This window comes from Hemiscyllium ocellatum, chromosome 11, assembly GCF_020745735.1.
Source record: "Hemiscyllium ocellatum isolate sHemOce1 chromosome 11, sHemOce1.pat.X.cur, whole genome shotgun sequence".
NCBI lineage: Eukaryota > Metazoa > Chordata > Chondrichthyes > Orectolobiformes > Hemiscylliidae > Hemiscyllium > Hemiscyllium ocellatum.
The window spans coordinates 48,533,135-48,557,466 of NC_083411.1; the positions used below are offsets into that span (position 1 = coordinate 48,533,135).

The window sequence follows — 24,332 nt, forward strand, 5'->3', positions numbered from 1 at the left end:
AGAAAGACTGACCCTGCTGTCTGACACAGCAGTGAATCTGCACTATCACTGCTTTTGCTGTTTGAGTTCATGTATCTCTGGACATTAGAGTGCATTTAGGAAAATTTAACAAACAGTGAAATTCACAGCTGACCTTAGAGGAACCTGTGTGGGTGAGCTCACAGCACAGGAACAGACATGTGCATAGTTTGTACTTGTAATCTTGCTGTAAATCTACAGTAGTGAATAGAGTGGATTCTTTCTTAATTGTATCTTTTATTGAGATCGGTCTGTTGATTAAATTTTAAAAATATAAACCATAGGTACTAAGTTAGCATGGAGCAGTGTTTTTTTTAAAGAGCAAAAAGATGGTGCTATTTTCTGGGTCTGTAGATTGTGAAGGAGCAACGATGACCTTTAGTTGAGTGAGGTGCTCTTCCTATCAGATGTGGGAGTTTAGGGAGCATTTTCATGTTACTGATGGTTACTTCTGCAGGAAGTGTCTTTGATTGTGAATCCTATCAGATCGCATGGTTCGGTTGGACCAGCAGTTAGAGGCAATAAGGAATTTACAAGAGCTAGGGAATATGACGGGTGGCAGTTATAGGAAGCGAGAAAAGCCGCAGAAACATTCAGGTAGATGGGTTAACTCCAGGAAAATTAGGATGGGTAGGCAGGTAGTACAGGAGTCTTCTGTGGCTGTCCCCATCTCACACAAGTATGCTGTTTTGGAAAATGTAGGGGGTGATGGACTTTCCGGGGAATGTAGCACGAACAGCCAAATTTCTGGTCCGGAGACTGGTTCTCAATGTAATGAGGGGTACGTCAGGTTCCAAGAGATCAATTGTGAGAGGGGACTTTCTAGTCAGAGGCATAGACAGACACTTCTGGGGCCAACAGTGAAAAATCAGAATGGTGTGTTGCCAGGATCAAGGATATGTTGGAGAGAGTGCCGAATGTTCTCAAGGGGGAGAGGGACCAGCAGGAGGTCATTGTACACTTTGGAACTAATGATATAGGAAGGGAAAAGGATGAGATTCTAAAGGGACAATATAGAAGCTTAGGCAGGAATTCAAGAGGAGGTTCTCTAGGGTAGCAATATGTGGAATAACCCTGGTACTACAAGCTAATGAGGGTATGAATAGAAGGAAAGAGCAGATGAATGTGTGGCTGAGGAGATAGTGCAGGGGAGAAGGGTTTACATTAATGGATCAATGAAATCTCTTCTGGGGTAGAAGTGACCTCCACAAGAAGGATGGATTGCACCTGAATTGGAAGGGGATGAATATACTGGCAGGGAAAATTGCTCGAGCTGCTCAGGAGGATTTAAACTAGTAAGGTGGGGGGTGGGGGTGGGGGTCGGTTGGGGTGGGGGTGGTGGTGGAATTGTGGGACCCAGGGAAATAGTGAAGAAAAAGATCAATTTGAGATTGGTTGGGAAAGGTGACTAGTTAAAGCAGGCAAGAACAAAGCAGAAAACAACTACAGGTTGGACTGATAAATTAAACTGTAATTATTTCAATTCAAGAGAGCTAACGGGGAAGGCATGGTTAGGAATATCGGACTGGGATGTCATTGCAATTACAGAGATGTGGCTCAGAGATGGACAGGATTGGCAGCTTAATGTTCCAGGATACAAATCCTATAGGAAGGATAGAAAGGGGGGCAAGAGAGGAGGGGGAGTGGCATTTTTGATAAAGGATAGCATAACTGCTCTACTGAGGCAGGATATTCCTGGGAGTACATCCAGGGACGTTATTTGGGAGGAATTGAGAAATAAGAAACGGATGATCACCTTATTGGGATTGTATTATAAACCCCACCAATAGTCAGTGGGAAATTAAGAAACAAATTTGTAAGGAGATCTCAGCTATCTGTAAGAATAATAGAGTTGGTATGGTAGGGGATTTTAACTTAGACTGGGACTGCCATCGTATCAAGGGTTTTGATGGAGAGGAATTTGTTAAGTGTGCTGAAAAAATCTTCTGATTCAGTATGTGGATGTACTGACTAGAGAGGTGCAAAACTTGACTTACTCTTGGGAAATAAGGCAGGGCAGGTGACTGAGGTGTCAGTGGGGGAGCACTTTGGGGCCAGCGACCATAATTCTATTCGTTTTAAAATAGTGATAGAAAAGAATAGACTGAATCTAAAAGTTGAAGTTCGAAATTGGAGAAAGGCCAATTTTGATGGTATTAGGCAAGAACTTTCAAAAGCTGATCGCGGGCAGATGTTTGCAGGTAAAGGTACAGCTGGAAAATGGGAAGTCTTCAGAAATGAGATAATGAGGGTGAAAAGAAAGGTTGGTAGGTATAGGGAATGTTGATGACTACAGATGTTAAGGTTTTGGTTATGAAGAAGAAGAAAGCATATGTCAGGTATTGACAGCAGAGTTCGAAGGAATCCTTAGAGTATAGAGGCAGTAGGAGTATACTTAAGAGGGAAATCAGAAGGGCAAAAAGGGACATGAGATAGCAATGGCAAATAGGTTTAAGAAAAATCCAAAGGAATTTTATAAATACATTGAGGACAAAAGTGTAACTAGGGAGAGAATAGAGCCCCTCAATGATCAGCAAGGAGGCCTGTGTGTGGAGCTGCAGGAGATGGGGAAGATACTAAACAAGTATTTTACATCAGTGTTTACTGTGAAGAAGGACATGGAAGATATAGAATGTAGGGAAATAGATGGTGACACCTTGAAAAATGTCCATATTGAAGAAGAGGTGGTACTGGATGTCTTGAAATGCATAAAAGTGGATAAATTCCCAGGATCTAATCAAGTCTACCTAAGAACTCTGTGGGAAGCTAGAGAAATGATTGCTGAGATATTTGTATCATCGATAGTCACAGGTGAGGTGCTGGAAGACTGGAGGTTGGCTAACGTGGTGCCACTATTTAAGAAAGGTGGTAAGGACAAGCCACGGAACTATATTTCAGAGAGCCTGACATCGGTGGTGGGCAAGTTGTTGGAGGGAATCCTGAGGGACAGGATTTATATGTATTTGGAAAGGCAAGTACTGATTAGGGATAATTATAATGGCTTTGTGTGTGGGAAATCATGTCTCACAAACTTGATTGAGTTTTTTTGAAGAAGTAACAAAGCAGATTGATGAGGGCAGAGCGGTGGACATGATCTATATGGACTTCAATAATGTGTTCAACAAGGTTCCTCATGGAATACTGATTAGCAAGGTTAGATCTCGTGGAATACAGGGAGAACTAGCTATTTGGATACGGAACTGGCTCAAAGGTAGAAGACAGAGGGTGGTGATGGAGAGTTGCTTTTCAGACTGGAGGCCTGTGACCAATGGTGTGCCACAAGGATCGGTGCATTTTGTCATTTATGTTTTGGTAAGGCAAATCAGAGCAGGACTTGTACACTTGTTGGGAAGGTCGTGGGGGGAGTGGGGGTGGGGGGGGGTGTGCTTTGCTGAACAAAGAGACCTTGAGGTACAGGTTCATAGTTCCTTGGACGTGGAGTCACAATTAGATAGGATAGTGAAGAAGGTGTCTTGAATGCTTTCCTTTATTGGTCACAGCATTGAAATAGGAGTTGGGAGGCCATGTTGTGGCTGCCCAGGACATTAGTTAGGCCACTTTTGGAATATCATATGCAATTCTGGTTTCCCTCCTATTGGAAGGATGTTGTGAAACTTGAAAGGGTTCAGAAAAAAATTACTATGATGTTGCCAGGGTTGGAGGATTGAGTTTCAGGGAGAGGCTGAATAGGCTGGGGCTGTTTTCCCTGGAGCGTTGGAGGCTGAAGGGTGACCTTCTCGAGATTTATAAAATCATGAGGGGCTTGGATAGGGTAAATAGACAAGGTCTTTTCCCTGGAGTGGGAGAGTCCAGAACTAGACAGCACAGGTTTAGGGTGAGAGGGGAAAAATTTAAAAGGGATGTAAGGGGTAACTTTTTCATGCGGAGGGTAATCCGTATTTTGAATGAGCTGCCAGAGGAAGTGGCAGAGGCTGGTACAATTGCAACATTTAAAAGGCATCTGGATGTGTCTATGATTAGGAAGGGTTTTGAGGGAAATGGGCCAAATGCCGGCAAATGGGACTAGATTAGGTTGGGATATCTGACCAGCATGGACGATTGGACTGAAGGGTCTGTTTCTGTGCTGTACATCTCTATGACTCTATTTGCTACTTTTGCAAACCAATCAAAACATCAAGGTCTAAACAGCACAGATTTAATGAGATTGAGCTAATTGTTCCTGTTTGCTCTGCCCAGACCTCTCATTATTTTGTGAACTTTAGTGAAATCCCCCTCAGCCTCTTCCTCTCCATGGCGTGAAATTCCACATTCTCTAATCAAAACCTGGCAGTTAATTGTCAATCAGCATTAGTGGGTGCATTCTCCACGGCAACATCTCTGCCAATCAGAATTCATTTAGCAACCAATCAATAGTCTCCTTTCAGATGACAGAATTTACTTTTCACCTTGAATTGGTTGGGATTCTTGCAAAATGTCCCAATAAATGCAGGACAAAAGGATTTGACAAAATGTGTCTTTTCTCAACAATACATCTAAAGGATTATTTGATAAACTATTCTGTAACCCTTATCATTAATGCTAGTCAGTCTACATCATTTGCTTCTCTGCAAGTATTTCTAATGTAAACAGTGTTCGGTTTTCGGGTTTTGCCCAATTCACCAAGAATTTCTGTTTTTCGTTTCTTAATTCAGCTTACACTGTGGTATCTCTTCCCAATGAAAAGCTGCTCTGTGACATCATTACAGGATACTAAACCCCTAATGCAATGGTTAGGAGGTTGGTCTTTGAGGTTGTTGTAAACAGCAAGTTCTTACAGTCCTGCACTAGTAGGCAGGAGGGCCCATACAGTCTCCTCGTTTGCCATCCCATGCTTGTGTCCGGCCTACAACATTATAAGGTGTACGCAAAGCCTAGAGCATCAGTTAATATTCCCCTGCAATTGTGGGTTTGCGTGGTAAGGGGAGAACAGGAAGGCTCAGAAAAGGAGATGGCTGACTCTATCAATGAGACCAGCTCAAAGTCCCAGCCTATCCAGATATTCATTGCATTCCTGACCTTGCTGTTGAGTCTCCCTACTCTCCCTACTCTCCCTGGACCTTCGCTCCCATTTCCTGTCATGTGACCTCACTACTGGCTCCCCCTGTGGAACTCCAGCACTTTGATTCTGGAGGTTGCTTCTGGTGCCAGCAGTGACCATTACTCCCTGTGGCACTGCTGGTCAGTCAGATTGGCAGGCAGTTTTGTTCAAGGAAAATGCACAAAATGGAGGATAAAAATCCCATATCCAACCATTTGATGCTCTGAGCAGCTTGAAGTGACTCTGGCACAGCCATAACCTGTACGGATATATTCCCCACCAAGTCTTCGGGTTGTCGGACAGGAAACCTTGCTATCCGAAAAATCCTGGTCATTGTCTTTATAATTTGTAGGTTAATTGACTGGCTACTGGTGCTCATGTTTCCCGTCTTCCACCTTAAGTGAATCCATGCTTCTCCATAGCACTGTGGCTTAAACCACACCAGGCCTTGTTCATCTGCCAGCCCTGTCCTTGTTGATCACTATGAGACGCTAATCCAACATCACACTTTTAAAATTTTCACCCCTGTATCATTGAGCAAATCCTCTCTCTCGTACCCTCCTCCAACTGTATGAACCATCAAAATACCTGCACTCCTACAATTCTGACATTTGTTGCAACACTCACCATTTCACTCACTCTCCCATTGGTAACTGTGCATTCAGCAGGGTTAACCTTAAACATTGGAATTGCCTCCCTAAACCTCTTCATCTCACCATGTCTCTGACCTTTAACATTTAATGAATTGCACTAAGGTCATTGCATCAAACTGATTGTCTGTGAAAAGTCCATTTCTTTCAGTGTGTCTCACTGCCAGTGCACAACAGGATCAATTGAAGTGTCTGGATGAAAGTATAATCTTTGTCATGAAATATTGTTTGCTATAGTGTGAATTATCAGGTGTCGGAATAATCTGATTGGGAACCAGATTTCTTTTCCACTTAACAGTGGGTGAAAATCCAACAGAAATGATCAAACATTTTACATTTCCATTCACAGAAAATATCTGCTGCTTGCACATCAGCTCCTGATTGGGGTCCCTACTTGGAACAACACAGAGGGGAAAGATACAGGAAGAAGCCTGACTCTACAGAAGACCCAAACTGTGTGCACCTTCTGGTCATTCCTGAGAAGTAACAACGCAAAGGAAAATTCCTGTTCAATTGGTAAACATTGGTCCTGAAATTCCACAGCCATTCTGGAGTACAATCAGTGTCACTTCATTGAGTGCTCCCTTGATCAGTCAGCACCTCAGCCAAGACCCAGGGATAAGATTTGCTGAAGTTTCCTGTGCCCACTGTAAACATGGGCATCAATTTGGGGCAGGATGGGGCTGCTGAGAATTACTGAGCATTCAAGTTCCTGCATCATGAGTGTTCAGTCATATTCCTCCCTGCGTCCTGGTGATAATACACAGGATTCCAGTCTCTGTACATTGTGGACATTAGCTCCTGCTCTCACAGCCCCCACTTACAGTCTGCACTGCCTGGGTTCCCACCAATTAACTACAGGATGAGGGAAGATTTGATGCAGCGGAATCTGATTCAAAATGATATTAGTCATAGAAGGTGCAGAAAGGGTTAATGCTGAGGATTGCATTAAGAATGGCCATATCAATATCATCATTCTGATTTGGGTGGAAGAATAGTAGCTTGATTAATAAAACCTACCACTGAAATCCTCTTTACAGTCTCTGTGACAATGTCTACCATATCACTGGAATATGTACCTATTGCTAACATGTAATAAATGACACATTGGTTAAGACAAAGGCCTGTGCTTGTTGGAGGACCAAGTGTTTTTCCTCGACCACACTTGATAAAATGAGCCCTGCAAATCCCTGCCAGGAAGGATATGTTGGCAGTGAACCTGCCTTGATGGTTTGATAGTATGAGCAATCTCTAACATGATGAGCAGTGGTGCAGGTTCCGGTGAGCTTTGAAGGTATCTTCAGGTATAACTTTAAGATGATTTTTGACAATTGCAATTTTTGACAAGACAAAATCAACAGAGTGAGATTCATCTGGTAGAACACATTAAAGTGATTGGGATTGTCTTTAACCCCACATGCAGCTCTGAAGAGAATGGGAAATGTCTACTGGGCAGCACGGTGGTTCAGTGGCTAGCATTGCTGCCTCACGGCGCCAGGGACCCGGGTTCAATTCCTGCCTTGGGCAACTGTCTGTGTGGAGTTTGCACATTTTCCCTGTGTCTGCATGGGTTTCCTCCGGGTGCTCCGGTTTCCTCTCACAGTCCAAAGATGTGCAGGTTAGGAGAATTGGCCTTGCTAAATTGCCAGTAGTGTGAGGTGCATTAGTCAGGGGTGAATGTAGGGGAATGGGTCTGGGTGGGTTTCTCTTTGGAGGGTCAGTGTGGACTTGTTGGGCCGAAGGGCCTGTTTCCACACCGTAGTGAATTTAATCCAATCTAAAAGAAGGGGGACCCATTCATTACACTTGCAAACAAGGTGTGAATCATCTATTTTGACAACATAAGCATGAGAAAATCCTCCTGCACAGCTATACACAGTAGCAGCTTTGTTATACAGCAACATACAAGGCGGCACGGTGGCACAGTGGTTAGCACTGCTGCCTCACAGTGCCAGAAACCCGGGTTCAATTCCCACCTCAGGTGACCTCCTGTGAGGAGTTTGCACATTCTCCCCGTGTCTGCGTGGGTTTCCTCCGGGTGCTCCGGTTTCCTCCCACAATCCAAAGATGTGCAGGTTAGGTGAATTGGCCATGCTAAATTGCCCATAGTGTTAGGTACGGGCCAAATGTAGGGGTATGGGTGTGTTTCGCTTCGGCGGGTCGGTGTGGACTTGTTGGGCCGAAGGGCCTGTTTCCACACTGTAAGTAATCTAATCTAAAAAAAAATACAAATCCTTTAAGATAAGGAGACATTAAGATTTTGTATCATTAAATGAAAAGGAAGCTAAATAATCATATGAGGAAGACAAGGCAGCAGTAATAGTACTGTCAGCAAGATGTCATTTCAGAAATGGGCCAAATAGTACATAAAATTGGCACCTTGCCAATAACTGTTCTTAAGATATTGATTTTGCCTCCAAACTAGATACTTAATCAGAAACCGAACAAATATACTTTTATATTCAATGATCTAATGTACCAAGTTGCTCATAAAAGTTGCATCAGATACACTTGATGAAATTCTGCAAGGTTTTAAAAATCACTGTCCAACAAATTAAATTCTTGAAAACACAATATTTATCAGGTGTTCAGCTTCCAGAGAAATCTATGAGTAATTTATTTAGTGATCTCTACATAGTAGTGGAAAAATATGACTATGAAGCCTTGAAATCACCCTTCATTGGAGATAGAATTATTGATGGATTACTGGTAAGTCTTTTTCAGTTTTGTTGTGGTCCAAAGAAAATTTTGAAGAAAGCCATTTAGATGGTGAGAGAAGCAAAAATCTGGAAGCAAAACAGATCAACATAAGACAGGAGGATCAACCTTACCACAAGATGTCAGCAGATTCTCTTCAGCTCCTGTGGTTCAAAAATCCTAAAGACAGTAGAATAACCAGTAGAGATTTGGCCAGACAGCAGATACTAGGAGTGAATGTCAATGCATTGGAGAAAGCAAACTTCACAGGCACAGACAGTATCCTCTTCCTACTTTTCCCTTTGAGCATTTTAGTCCTAAGAACTATATCTGACTTCTTCTTGAATACACTGAATGGTTTGATTTCAATCACTGTCAGTGGCAAAGAATTCCACAGGCTCACCACTCTCTGAGTGAAGAAGTTTCTCTTCATCTAATTCCTAAATGACCTCGTCTGTATTCTCAGATTGTGAGCCCTGGTTCTGGATTTCTTGGTCATTGGGAACATCCTTCCTGAATTTACCCTGTCTAATCCTGTTAGCATTTTATAGGTTTCTATCAGATATCCACTCAGCCTTCTAAACGATGGTGAATATAGTCCTAATCAATCCACTTTCTCTTCATATATCAGTCCTGTCATCCCAGGAATAGTCTAGTTGCAGTCTTTGTTGCAGTCCCTCCATAATTATTCCAGCAATCCATGAATCAGTCTATGAACCCATCCGTCTATGAATACATCTATGAATTCACCTGTCATTGAATCTGACCATCCAATCATGAATCCAACCAACTGTCTACCAAGTCCATCTGCTTGGAAATTTGGCCCACTTTCTGAGAATCAATCAGTACATTATTTCATGCACCTATCTGCGAATCCATCCTTAAATCTGTGTTTCCCTCCATGAATCTAGCTGGCGATCCATCCACACCTTTGTGAATCTTTCCATCTGTATATCTGCCCATAAATCCATCACATCATTGTTCTGTCTGTATGTGAATTCATCCATCGATCTGTTCATCTGTGACACTATCCATCCATGAATCTACCCATGAATCCATCCCTCATCCCATACAGTTTTGATGTGGACGGTCAAACTACCAGTTTATCTGACTGGCTAAGCAGAAACCACCCTATCACACAACTGAAACCGGGCTGTTTGAGCCCTTTTTACATATGCAGTTTTGACTTCTGATATCAATTGCTGTTTTACAAGAACTGTAATTCCAAACTTTAGCAGTGAAAAAGCCTTCTCTCCATCTCTATCTCTCCCAAAAGTCTCTTATTCAGAAAAACAAATTGCAGACTTAGTCAGCCATGGTGGACTAATTCTCTGAGCATGCCAAATACCACTGCACTCTTAATTGCCATCCACCTGTATCCCAACTCAGAAAAAGAATTGCAGTAAGATTAACCAAATGAAGATTCCCAATTTGGTTCTTGACCAATTGGACTCTAAGTCATGTGAACTAATACCAATGTAATAACTTTTCATGAAATTCAATTTGCAACTATTTTTCTTTCTCTATCCTTCTTCACTGTATTTGTGTGTGTGAATGAAGTAGCAGAGTTTGTTCCTCCATGTTTTGCATGTTTATTAATAAACCCCATCTTAAAGATTTTGCTTTGGGTTTATTTCCAAGATTGAAACTGGGCAGCGTGTTGTGGCTTACTTCAAAACTGGACAAAAAGGAAAATCATTACCTCAAACTATACCTGTCTCCAAATCAAGAGGGGAAAAGCAACCATAATTTTAATTCACCCCCATTCCTCCATAACCTTTTGATCTTCAAGTTTTCCATTTATTTAGTGTACACTCACATGCACACAGCATACTTCTCCCGACTGCCTCTTCTGACAGCTCACTCACCCCATTCTCACAAGCTTGGATCCTGCTCTCCTTGGATCATTGGATTGGATCATACCCTCTGACCATCTCCCCATTCAGGGTCCTCCTTGCCAATTTATTCCCAAAGAGTTAATCACTCTGGCAAATCCCTGCTGGGTCACTTAGCACAAAACTGGCCATTCACAAGCAGCCGTGTTGCTTCTTCTGTTCTATATCAGTACCCCTTACATTACTGCCCATTTACTCTATGACCTCCTCAAAACTTTCTACAAGTTTGGTCAAACAAACTTTTCCCTTTGACATTCAAGCCAACTATTCATAGCTACTCTATATGTCCTGCTCTTCTTTCTCTACTAAGGATTCCATTATTTATTCTTGCACTGATGCAAATGGATTGATTTATCATTGCTTGAAAGGGGTCAGGAAAGATTTACAAGAATGTTGCCAGGGTTGGAGGGTTTGAGCTATAGGGAAAGGCTGAATAGGCTGGGGCTGCTTTTCCTGGAGTGTCAAAGGCGGAGGGGTGACCTTCTAGAGATTTATAAAATTACGAGGGGCATGGATAGGATAAATAGGCAAAGTCTTTTCTCTGGGTTGAGGGAGTTCACGACTAGAGGGCATAGGTTTAGGGTGAGAGGGAAAAGATATAAAAGGGACCTAAGGGACAACTTTTCACACGGAGGATGGTGTGGGTATGGAATGAGCTGCCAGAGGTAGTGGTGGAGGTGGATACAGTTATAGCATTTAAAAGGCATCTGGATGGGTATCTGAATAGGAAGGGTTTAGAGGGATACAGGCCAAGTGATGGTAAATGGGATAGATGAGGTTAGGATATCTGGGCATGGACGAGTTGGACTGAAGGGTCTGTTTCCTTGCTGTATATCTCTATGATTCTATGACATGCTATGTTTTAAATATAGGCATTATTTTAGCTTTCTAAAACTGGATCTCTGCCACAACTCCATTTCTGAATGAATTAATAAAAATGAGTAATTCCTTATCCCGAGATTATTTCAAAATATATGGATGCAATTGATCTAGACTGGAATTGGAAGGGGACCTATATCCTGATGGGGACATTTGCTAGTGCTACTCAGGAGGTGTAAGACCCATAAAGGATTTGTTTGGGTGGATAGATGGGTTGGGGGTAGTGGGAGGTTTTGAGCATGCAAAGAGGCACTGAGAAAAGAGATAAGGTGAAGGCTGGTACAGTTGAGAGGAGGAGCAACTCAAATAGTCAAGGCAGGCATGAGCAAGGCAGAGAACAAGGTTAGTCTGATGAATGAGACTACATTTATTTCAAAGCAAGAGGCCTGACAGGTAAAGCTGATGACCTTGGGCATGGTTGGGAACATGGGAATAGGATATCATAGCTATTACAGAGACACAGCTCCGTGAAGGGCAGGACTGGCAGCTTAATGTTCCAGGGTATAGATGCTGTAGGAAGGATAGAAAGGAGGACAAGAAAGGAAGGGAAGTGGTGTTGTAGTTCAGGCTAAAATTACAGGTGTACCTAGGGAGAGTATTCCTGGGAGTAATGAGGTCAAAGCCAAGTGGTCCTGATGGAACTCAAACTTTCAGTGACTAGATTATTGCTAAGCAAGAGAACTGCTTGATAGCATTGTTGATGATACCTTCCGGCACTTTATTGATAATTGAGAAAAGACTGATAAGGTTTTAATTGGCCATTTTCAATTTGTTCTGCTATTTGTGTGGGACATATCTGGGCACTTTTCCATGTTGGCAGACACATGCTAGTGTTGCATTTGTACTGGAACAGCATGGCCGGGCTATTGCAAATTCTTGACTATGTCTTCAGTAATATTACTAAATTCTTTTCAAAACCCATAGCCTTTGCCCTATCCAATGCCTTAATGCATTTCTTGATATATCATGTGGAGTGAACTGAATTGGCTGAAGTACAGCATCTGTGAGATCTGCGGAGGAGGCCAAGATAGATCATCCACTCGATATATCAGGCTGATGGTTTGGCAAATGCCTCAATCTTGTCTTCTGCATTGATGTGTTGGGCTCCACCCATCATTAAGGATGGGGCTATTTATGAAATCTCTTCCTCCAGTGAATTGTTTATTTGGCCATCACCATTCAGGATTGTTTTGGTAGGCTGGCAGCGCTTAGATCTGAGCCTTTTTATCACATAGTCTGTTATTATACATAACGTGTTGTTAGCCACTAACAGTCTCCATTACCAGCTATTCATCCTCCTAGCCTGACTGTTATACACTCCCTCACCTGTCCAACTATCCTTTTCTGTCTTTGGCCTCTATGCGCACCTATTGTTTACTCCTTACTGCCTCGTCCAACATTTTCCTAGTTGTCATCAGTTCTGAGGAAGAGTCACTGGACCCAAAACATTAACTCTGATTTCTCTCAATAGGTGCTGCAAGATCTGCTGAGCTTTTGCAGCAATTTATGTTTTTGTATCGATCTGATTCATTGGTTATGGAATTCCTTAACTCTGTCTATCAATTGCTGCTGATGCTGTTTAGCAAACAAGTAGTCTTCTTTTGTAGCTTCACCAGGTTGATGACTTGGTTTTGGCTCCTGTCATGTCCAACTGCACTCTTCATTGAACTAGGATTAATTGATGGAATTGGCTGAGGCAGGGTAATGTTGGACCATGAGTTTGCAGGTTGTGTTGAAATACAACTCTGCAAATATAGCTCACAACACCTCATAGATGGCCAGTCTTGTGTTGCTAGATCCATTCAAAGTATATCCAATTAACATGATTGTAATGGCACACAACATGATGGAACGTATCCTCAATGTGAAGATGGGACTTTGTCTCCTCATGGACTGTGGGATGGTCACTCTTAATGATACTGTCGTGGTCAAGGATACCTGTAGCAGGCAGTTTGGTGTGGATGGATTGAGTATGTTTTTCACTCTTATTGACTTCATTGGAACATTTGCAGACCCTATCTAGCAGCTATATATTTTAGCTCTTGGCCACCCTTAGTGCTTACTCAAGGTAATGTTCAATGTGTATAAGTATTGATTCATCAGCTGGGGGGCAGTGAGTCAAGGGAGGGTGTGGTATGTGATAATCAGCTGGAGTTGTCCATGCCCATGTCTAAAGTGATTTCGTTTTACTTCATTGCATTCGGCATCAATGTTGATATCTCCCAAGGCAACTGCCTTCTAACTGTATGTCCCTGCTTTCATGACAGTTGGTTGGTCCAGCTGCTGGAACAGGTCATACCAGAGATGGTGATGACATTGTTTGGGATATTTTGTGCAATGCATGATGCCATGAGTATGACTATCAGTTTGACCAGTCTCTGAGACAGCTCTCCCAATTTTAACACTAGCCTCAGAAGTAAATAAGGAAGACTTCATAGAATTGACAAGGCTGAGACTGCCATTGTCATTTCTGGTGCCTTAGCCCATCTAGCTTCACTTCTTATTTGAGACTTTCTACCAATTGATACGAGTGAGTGATTTGCTAAACTATTTTGAGGGCAGTTACGAGTCAAGTACATTGTTGCATTTACACATTGGCCAGACCAGATAAGGGTGATATTTTTCTATCCTTAAAGGGCATTAGTAGTGGTTTCATGTCATCATTAGTGACTTTCAATTTTATATTTAAATGAAAACTCAGATTTCAGCATCTGTCAAGAAGGAATTTGAACCCAAGCCCCCAGAATATTACCTGGCCCCTGGTTCCACGACCTCAGTAACAATGTCACAAGTCCATTTCTTTCCCCAAGTTGTTGTTGCAATCTTGGGACAGTAGGAAGATGATCTATCTAAGGGCAATTGTATCTGCAAAAGCAAATTACAAGAGTCCATGAGGAAAATTAATGAATAAACATCTACCTGGATGCTTAAAGGAATGAACAAGAATACAAATCAGATCAGATTTGGTCCAAGGTGTTACTTGCATTGATCTACTTCTGCTATTAGATAGATCCCAGGACTTCAATGCATGTTCACAATGGAATAGTAGCAACCAGTCTCTGATAGTGGCAATAGACATAAGAGATACTAAAGGTAAGGACAGAGGGTGAGAACAGGAACTGGATTTTCAGGTTGAGCAGATAGGGACTGAGGTTGAAAGCATGAGTAAGGTTAGGAGTAAAGGTGGGAGACAAGCCTGGCAGCCAGGCAGAAGCCAGGCTGGGAGCAAGACTGAGGCAAGACAGGAGGCAGATCGAGTGTGAGAAGAAGCTAAAGTCCCCACTATTGGCAATAGACATGAGGGATTTTAACAATAAGTACAGAGACTGGGAATAGAGTTGGGACTGAAGAGGATCTTGATGGATAAGTCAGGAGCTGGAGTGTTGGCGGAAAGGTTGTGGGAAGAGGGAAGCCACCAAATGGGAATGAAGTTAGAGTAAAATGTGCAATGTTGAAGGGATATATTGGCATAATTTTATTAACACAACATGAGAAATATGTAAAGGAGGAGACCTTATAGGCCATTGAGCCTATTTTGTTATTTAATACAACCATCACTGATCTTGGAGTGTGACTTCACTTCTCTGCCTGCTTCCCATATCTCCATATTCTCAAGAGACTAAATATGTCTATGCCTGTCTTAAATTTATTCAACAATGGAGATAACTTAATGCCCTGCAGCAGAGAATTACTAAGATTCACAACCCTTGGATTGAAGAACAACCATTTGATGAAGATGTTAAAACAAAAACAATGTTAACAACATCCATAGGAGCTTACTATATTTCATGAGTGCAAGAACGGATACACTTCTGAAACTGGATCAGGGTTACACTGCTTAAACAACTCAACAAGAATTCAGACTGCTGCTAGTCACAATGAGTCACTTTCCCTTCATGGCTGAGTAGAGAATTATCTGCAAGGATTTATTAAACCAAATTCCAGCAAAACATCTTCAGTACAAAGTATGCATGGAGGAGCAAAGTGAAGAATGATAAAGTACTAATTAACCCACTATTTCTGAAAATCTAGAGCACAGACCAACATGACTTTATGGAAGACTATGGGTTTAAATTTGATATGTTTTCAAGTAAAGCCTCAGATTTTAAATGGAGGTACTGTATTTATTGTACCTCCAATAATAAATAGTTCATTTAGATAGCATCAATAAAATCTTCAGTAGAGAATTGGCTGGTTGGTTAAAAAGAGAAGACATTCAAAACTGCATCATTTTACTGCCAAGAGAGATTAGGGAGCATGGTATATAACAGAATTTTAAGAGCACTTGTGATAGCTGAATCACTCTTGCCTAAAAACATTATTGTGACTCTTTGATGATTTTTGACAGATAATATATTAGCAATGTGACAGAAAATATTAAGGAAAACAATTGGCTCTCCCATCATTTCAATTAATTCAGTAAAAATGTAATTGCTGCATCATTGCTTCAATCCAAAGCAATGGATATCACACTAAATTAAAAAAAAGTTAACTGATTAACACAATCTATCATCTGAATCTGAGAACACTATTAAAGATCCATATTATTTGTTGTTGGTGTTTCAGTCAATTTATGACATGGGCTGAAATTGTAGTTGGCTTGCTGCTGTAGTCTCTTCCTCTACCACCATGGGACCTTCGCTCCTTCCCCATTAGCTGCATGTAATACAGCAAGGCATGATCCCTGGAAGATAGTTCCTCATGTATTGCTTTGAAACTGCTCCTTGGGGCTGTTTAAATCAAAAACAAATCTTTTACGGCATGTGAGTGTCACTGGCAAGACCAATATTTATTGTTCATTTCCAATTGTCCTTGAGAAAGTAGTGGTGATCTGACTTCTTGAACTGCTGCAATCGCTGTAATGTAAATATAGCCACAGGGTGATAAGAAATGATTTGTGATTTTAACCTGGCCGTGGTGAAGAAATGGTGATATAGGTTAAAGTCAGAAGTGGTATGGATTTGGAGGGAACTTGCTGGCGAGGGTGTTCAAATGGGATTGTCCTTGTTCATCTAGGTGATGGAAGTTGCTGGTAGACATGTGTGTTTGGAAGATGTCATTGCAGGATCAGTTTTGAGTTGCTGCAATGCAAGTTGTAGTTGATACACTTCTCACTCTACTCCTGTGCATTGATGGTGGAAGGAGTTAATATTTAAGCTGGGAGATGGTGCACCAATCAAGTGACTTGCTTTGACGTGGATAGTATTGAGTTGCTTGAATGATATCAAAGTTCATCCAGACAAGTAGGGAGTATTTCATTACAGCCCTGACTTGTGCCTTGTAGATAGTGGACAGGATATGTGGAATTATTTACCACAGAATTCTCAACCCCTGCCCAGCTCTTGTAGCAATGGTATTTTAATTGCTGGTCCACTTAAATTTCTAGGTGATGAAGGCTGGGTTTCAGTGATGATGATGCCATTGGATACTACGGGGAGTAGGTTAAACTTTCTCTTGCTGGAGACTTCCATTGCATGGTACTGGAGTGTCAATAATGTTACCTAGCCACATACTACGCCTAGTTTAAATATGTTCGAGGAGAAAGTGAGGTCTGCAGATGCTGGAGATCAGAGCTGAAAATGTGTTGCTGGAAAAGTGCAGCAGGTCAGGCAGCATCCAAGGAACAGGAAATTCGACGTTTCCTGATGAAGGGCTTATGCCCGAAACGTCGAATTTCCTGTTCCTTGGATGCTGCCTGACCTGCTGCGCTTTTCCAGCAACACATTTTCAGCTAGTTTAAATATGTTCAGATCTTGCATATGGACATGATCTGCTTCAATACCTGAAGAGTCATGAATGGTATTGATATTACACAATTATCAACGAACATCCCATTTAAGATTTTGTGATGAAGACAAACTGATTGATGAAGTAATTGAAGGTGGTTGGACATGCTGATCTCATAGAGTGATAGCTTGGTGTTCAGATACTTAGACTCCAACAACCATCCTTCTTTGTGTTATGTTTAACTCCAACCAATGGATAGCTCCCCCTAATTTACAGTTTCTTTCAATTTTGCTAGGGTTTCTTGATTCAGTCAATTTCTCCTTTGATGTCAAGAACATGTACCCTTTCTTCACCTTTGAAATACAGTCCTTTTGTACCTAGTTGGGCCAAGTCTGTAATGAGGTCTGGAGTTGAGTGGTCCCGGTGAACCCAAACTATGTATCAGTGAGCAGCTACAGGCTGAGTAAATAACACTTCTTTCACTTTACTGATGATTGAGATGAAACTAATAGGAAGGTAATTGACCAGATTGAAATTTTCCTGATTTTTCACATTTGGTCAATTTTCCACATTGATGGATAGTTGGCAGTTTTCCAACTGCACTGGAACTACTTATCACAGGCTAGTTCAGGAACAAGTCTTCTGGACTACAGTGGGGTGTTGCCAGGGCTTATTGTCTTTGTTGCATTCATTGCCTTCAGTCATTTCTTGATTGCTAAGGATCTTGATGGCTAAGGATTGCCATTACTATGCTAGAACCTTCTGCAGGCCAAAGCTGAGATGACTCATCCACACAGTACTTCTGATTAAAGTTGGTTACAAATTGTTTTGCCTTGTCTTTTTCACTAACGTTCTGGCCTCCTCCATCATTGTGGGTGTGAATGCTAGTGAACCATTGTACTTTGGTTGCGTACATAATTGCCCACCAATGTTCACCGCCAGCTGTAGCAGGACACAAGAACTTTGGTCTGAGCTGGGAAGTAGTAGAAATGCTCCTGAGTGTCTTCCAGAAGGAAACCTTGTAGAAATCTCCTCTTTTCTGACATCAGAACAGGGTTTTTAGTACCATCTTCAATCCTATTAACATGATCTTTCATTAAAATTTTCATATTTCAATTTATAAGCTGTGAGCATTCTGATTATGTGTTATGAGAACACACAGCATAAAGTGTGTGATATTTGGAGTGTGATTTTCATGTGTTATGTCTGGGATATTGACATACAGTAATACATCACAGATGAATCTCCAATGATGGTGCACATGCTAAGTCAAACTTGTACCTCTTTTTGCCAGCAAATTATATCACGAGGAAATATCCAGTTATGCATTCATTGTAGCAAAAAAAATGCATTCACTTTGAGATTCTTGAAATTAATGTTGGTTCCAAGTAAAGTCAGTCGGTAAATCAAACAATTAGCTTTGTTTCCTGAATAGGTCAATTATGAAATTGCTTTTATCAGGCTTGATTTTTTACCCAAGATCTGTGATAGAGTGGTCAAAAAATTGGTGGAGACTTTCCATCACAATCTCGCTCCAGCCCACACTGCTTGAAATTTTCGAAGGCTCTGCTCCAACATGTCAACAGCATTTGACCATCCCACCATGCCAATGAGCTTGTGGAGTAGGGACATTAGATTTCCTGCCTTCTGGTTCCATTTCTGTTAAGGAACCACACAATGAATGGGGGTTCAGAAGGCCTGCTAGTTCACTGCTTGAAGAGAGGCAACCCAACTGGTATTCTGTCTGCCACCACAAATATTCATAACCTCAAAGCTTATGTCCTACCTAAAATGTTATCTTAGGGGTACGTTGGGGGTTGTCTTAAATGAACTTCCTACTTTAGTAGTATTGCAGTGGATATACCATTGCAATATCATCCCATTTTCATGGGAACAACCGGAATTTTCACCTAGAATCTTACCACCACAAGTTGCAATCTAATGTGCTGTACTCACAGCAGGGTTGGTAGCAAGTAGAAATCCTACAGGAATCCTATTACTGTTGTAATCTTATCTCAAAAGGAAAATCACTTGATTGTGTCTGCTGTATTTTTGTTCTTGGATATAAGAAGAGTAGACAGACATTTTATTATTGAATTAAGAAAGAGAACAGGGAGACAAAGTCCATAGATCTTGCATGCACCAGCTCTTTAAACAAGTATCATTACCTCGTGCCAATCTGCTGCTGTACACCCATACCCTTATACATTGTTTTATTCCAAATAATCATCTAATCTCTTAACTGAATCCCACCCACTTCCAGGCAGTACATTCCAAACCTTCAATACTCAATGAGTGAAGAAAGCTTTTCCTGACTCCACCTTTGCTTCTTTTGCAATCACTTTAAATCGATGTGCTTCTGATCTTGTTCCTTTTATGAATGGAAACAATTTTCCCTGATCTCCTCTTAGCTTTCTTTTCCCTTCGGAGAATAATCCAAACTTCTTCAATCTATCCTTATAACCGAAGTCACTCATCCTTGGAGCCATTCTTGTCAACTATTTCTGTGTTATCTCTAATGTGTTTTTCACTTCCTTCCTATAATATGTCACCCAAAATTGTAATAAATAATGTAAATCTTCCTGTTTACATACTTTGGTTGGAGATGTGGATGATATGGAAATATGTAGAATAAATAATGTCATAGAAGACAATTTTAAACGTCAATGTCAGACAGACGTTGCTGGAGAAACTCACAAGGTTTGGCGGCATCTGCAGACGGAAAGCAGAGTTAATATTTCAGGACCACTGAGGATGGGTCATTGCCTCAATAGAAGTTTTCAAAACATCAATGAACTGTAGATGGTGAAAATCTGAAAGACAAGCAGAAACGGAAATTGCTGGAGAAACTCAGCAGGTCTGGCAGAATCTTTGGAGACAACACAGAGTTAACATTTCAGGTAGGCTGAAGAAAGCTTGTTGGAGCTGAAATGTTAACTCTGTGTTGCCTCTACAGTTGCTGCCAGTCCTGCTGACTTCCTCCAGCAATTTCGGTTTCTGTTTTGGTTTCAGTTTTCCAGCATTTGCAGTTCATTGTTGCTTCAAAAAAATTCATTGAGACAGATTTGAATGAAAACCAATCAGCTGTGACCATTTTTGCACAATTAGCTTAGATCAAGTGTGACAGAGGAGAGATTACTGTCTAAAATGCTACATTTGAATAATTAAAAGGGAATGCAGATAAGCTATTCTTATACCATGAGAGATAGATGCTTAATCCAAAATATTGTGTTAGCTTTCTCAACAATAAAGTAAACAGCTAGCAGACTACAGCGATGACTTGTATTCACATACAAACAGTTAATTCGGCTGTTTAATTCTTAAGTCTTAAAATGACTCAATATAGTGTCAGTCCGTGCTCTACTTATTGAATAACTCTCCATAAATGGAAAAATAATTACTTTGAAGAATGAGTTGAGGCGGAATTCTGTCATTGTGTTAAATGATCTAAGAGAGCTATTTGCATCTTTATTCTTTCTTTCACGATTTTGAGACCTCCCAATATACTTTATAATTGGTAAAACATATTTAAAGGATATCTAATGTTGTATTTTATGTTCAGCAAGGTCCCACAAATAACAATGAGATAGAGATCAGTGATATTTATTGGGTTAGTAGAGATTCTGTGAAGTCCCTTTTGTTCATAATGAGCTCCCCAACATTGCTCCGAGGATCATGGTGCAATGGTGAGAGAAGTAGTTCATGACATATAAATGACAGAAAGCCTGAGTCCAAAACCCACCGTAGCAATTTCCAGTACAGGGTGGAAACAAATGGTCAGCAACCTCTCCGCAGGAGACAAGAGGAGAAAAATGTCATTGTTTCGCTGCCAAATTATAAATGTATTTTCAAGTAGAATGTAGTCCTTAATTGCTTAGAATGACCTGTGCAGAATGGACACTTGCAGGAGGTTGTGGAGTGAGTCAGGCACCAGCTTTTTGTTACTTCACTATAACAAAACTTTACATCTCTAAAAAAGCAAGTGGAAAATTGGGAGAAAAATACAAAACCAATTTGAACAAATGTTAGCGTGATTAAGAGCTTTAAGGATGTTAAATTATTCAATTTTCTTGGACAAACCAACTTTGTTTAGGAATTAATTAATTTGGCATTGGTTGGGAAACCAAAATTACCTAGACAAGTTTGTCGCCTTGAGATTTTATTGAGCTCGATTATGTACAGCAGTGTTTTCTGGCACATATGCTGTCAGTCTGGCAATTTCACAGTGAACTGCCTTTTACTTTGTGCCGCAAGAGGCTAGCTAGACCTTTAGCAAATTCTGTCAAGATGTACTACTATTTCACAAATGTCTTACTTAAAATGCCTTAGGCAATAGCTTTCAAAGTTCTTGAACAAAACTAGAATGTTTCATGAGAATAGTTACCAACATTGGAAATAAGGATTGCTTTGTTCAATGCTTTGATCTGAATCTAGAAAATGGACTTATGTAACATCCAGGAAGTTTGGGTTAAAGGTGGAAAGTTCATTTAAGTACATCATTATTGTAGAACCACATTCGTTTTGTTGGCAATCGTATTTCTAGCCATATCAGGCAATTAACTACATTGCTACACATGCTTTTATTTTTATGGATACAATTTTGAATTATGTTGACAAATGATTACTATGGGACTAGTTTAGTTTGGGAACATGGTCAGCATGGACTAGTTGGACCAAAGACTCTGTTTCCATGCTGTATGACTCTATAACTCTGTATTATTCTTATGTATAAATTGACGTTGAAGCATCATTCAGCTTTTTGTAATTCAGTAAAATATGTATATTTGGGTTCATTGCTGACCCTGATGCTGAATATGTTTTATTCATAAAGATTTTTGTAACCAAATCTTTTATGATTTTTCAACCAGAAATTATAGGTTTGACTGAAGAATCCAAAAATGAGAGCTGACATCAGCAAGCAAATCATCAGATACTGCCTTATAGAGGTTTACAAAATTATGAGAGACATGGATGGGGTAAATAGGCAAAGTCTTTTCCCTGGGGTTGGGGAGTCCAGAACTAGAGGGCATAGGTTTAGGGTGAGAGGGGAAAGATGTAAAAGAGACCTACGGGGCAACCTTTTCACACAGAGGGTGGTGTGTAAGCTGATAGAAGGAGTGGTGGAGGCTGGTATAAATACAACATTTAAGAAGCATTTGGATGGGTATATGAATAGGAAGGGTTTGGAGGGATATGGGCCAGGTGCTGGCAGGTGGGACTAGATTGGGTTGGGATATCTGGTCTTCATGGACAGGTTGGACTGGAGGGTTTGTTTCCATGCTGTACATCTCTATGACTCTATGAGATACAAGCCATGATTGGAGGTGCCGGTGTTGGAATGTTAAAAACACACAACACCAGGTTATAGTTTAACAGGGGTATTTGGAAACACTAGCTTTTGGAGCACCACTCCTTCATCAGGTGGTTGTGGAATTTAAGATCGTAGGACATAGAATTTATAGCAAATTTATCGTGATGTAACTGAAATTATATATTGAAAAAGACATGGATTGTTTGTTAAGTCTCTCATCTTTTAGAATGACCATGTTGGTTTCAGAACTTTGGAACAGCACTCCGAAAGCTAGTGTTTCCAAATAAATCTGTTGGACCATAACCTGGTGTTGTGTGATTTTTACCATCAGATACAAGAAATACATATGGACATGTGAATGTACAAATTCACAGCAGGATTAGGCAGCTCAGCCCTCTGATTTTGTTGTGTTGTTCAATAGACCATGGCTGATTTGAATATGCCCCATTCTGCCTACAACTTACAATCTTCACCACCTTGCTTCTCGAGTATCTATTTACCCCCATCTTAAAGATATTCAAGGACTCAGCTTTCACCATCTTGTGAAGCTGCAAGTTCTAATGACTCACAAATCTCGAGAGAAAAAAAAGCTTATCTCTGTTTTAAATGGATGATCCCTTATTTGTAAATAGTGTCCCCAGTTTAGATTCTCCCACAAGCAGCAACATCCTTTGCGTACCCATCCTATTAAGAACCCTCAGGACTTTATGTTCCAATCAAGTTGGCAAGAGACTGAATGGTTAGCACTACTGCCTCACCGTGCCAGGGGTCTGGGTTTGATTCCAGTCTCAGGTGACTGTCTGTGTGGTGTTTGCACATTCTCCCTGTGTCTGTGTGTGCTTCCTCCCACAATCCAAAGATGTGTGAGTTAGGTGTATTGGCCATGCTAAAGTTGACTATGGATGTGTAGGTTAGGTGCATTAGTCAGGGATAAATGTAAAGTAATAGGGTAGGGGAATGGGTTTGGGTAGGATACTCTTCAGAGGGTCAGTATGGACTTGTTGGATCTCTTTCTTGTCTAAACTCCAGCTGATAGAAGCCTAAGCTATCCAATCTTTTCTCATACAAACTTGGGCATTCTAGCTATTGGTTCAGTAAGCCCTTTCTGACTGCTCCTTCATTAAAAATAAGCAGATCAATCCAAAAGACAGTAATCCTGATGTGGCCTCACCAATGGCTCAGGATCATTGAAGCATAATCTTCCTACTTTTGTATTCATTTTCCCTTGCAATAGATTTCCTCATTAGTTGCTGCACCTGCATTATAAAATTATGTGATTCATGCAATGTACATACTGAAATCCCTTTGTATCTCAGATGTATCTGCAGTATCTTACCATTCAGATAATATGCTTCTTTTCCATTCCTCATGCCAAAATGGACAATTTCATCTTTTCTAGCAATATGCTTCATTTCCCAGATCTTTGCCTACACAATTAATCTATTTGTATCTCTTCATAGCCTCCTTATTACCTCTTCACAACTTATTTTTGAATCATAGAATCCCTACAGCGCAGAAAGAGGTCATTTGGCCCATCAAGTCCACACTGATCCTTCATAGAGCATCCCACTCATTGCTGTAACCCCACATGAAGTTTTTACCATGGCGAACCCCGTATCCTGCACATACCTAGACACTAAAAGGCAATTTTTAGCATGGCAAATCCATCTAACCTGCACATCTTTGGACTATGGGAGGAAATTTGAGTACTTGGAGGAAACCCATGCAGGCATGGGACAACATGCAAATTCCACACAGATAAGCACCCAAGGCTGAAAATGAGTCCCTGGTGCTGTGAGGCAGCAGTGCTAACCACTGTGCCACTCTTTCCCTACCTACCTTTGTGTCATCAGCAAATTTAGCAACCATGCTTACAGTTCCTTTATCATTTATATAAACTGTAAAATACTGAGGCTTCAGCTCTGATCCATATTGCATATCACTCATTACATCTTACTAATCAGATAATGATCCATTTATGTCTATTTTTTGTTTTCTGTTAGTCAATCTTCTATCCATGCTGATATGTTACCAACGATACCATGAGCCTTTATTTTTGTGAATAACCTTTGATATGAACTCTTATCAAATGTCTCTACGTTTAGTATGTCTACTGG

General features: G+C 40.8%; 1 protein-coding gene across 1 annotated transcript in view; it reads left to right on the forward strand.

Moving 5' to 3' along the window:
• LOC132820333 (sodium- and chloride-dependent neutral and basic amino acid transporter B(0+)-like) overlaps nucleotides 1–6,193 on the forward strand; it is a 46,888-nt gene extending 40,695 nt beyond the window's left edge. Inside the window, exon 13 of the mRNA XM_060832355.1 lies at nucleotides 6,056–6,193. Coding sequence (XP_060688338.1) covers nucleotides 6,056–6,193 — 138 coding nt within the window. The remainder of the gene's footprint in view (nucleotides 1–6,055) is intronic.
• The last annotated feature ends 18,139 nt before the right edge of the window (nucleotides 6,194–24,332 follow it).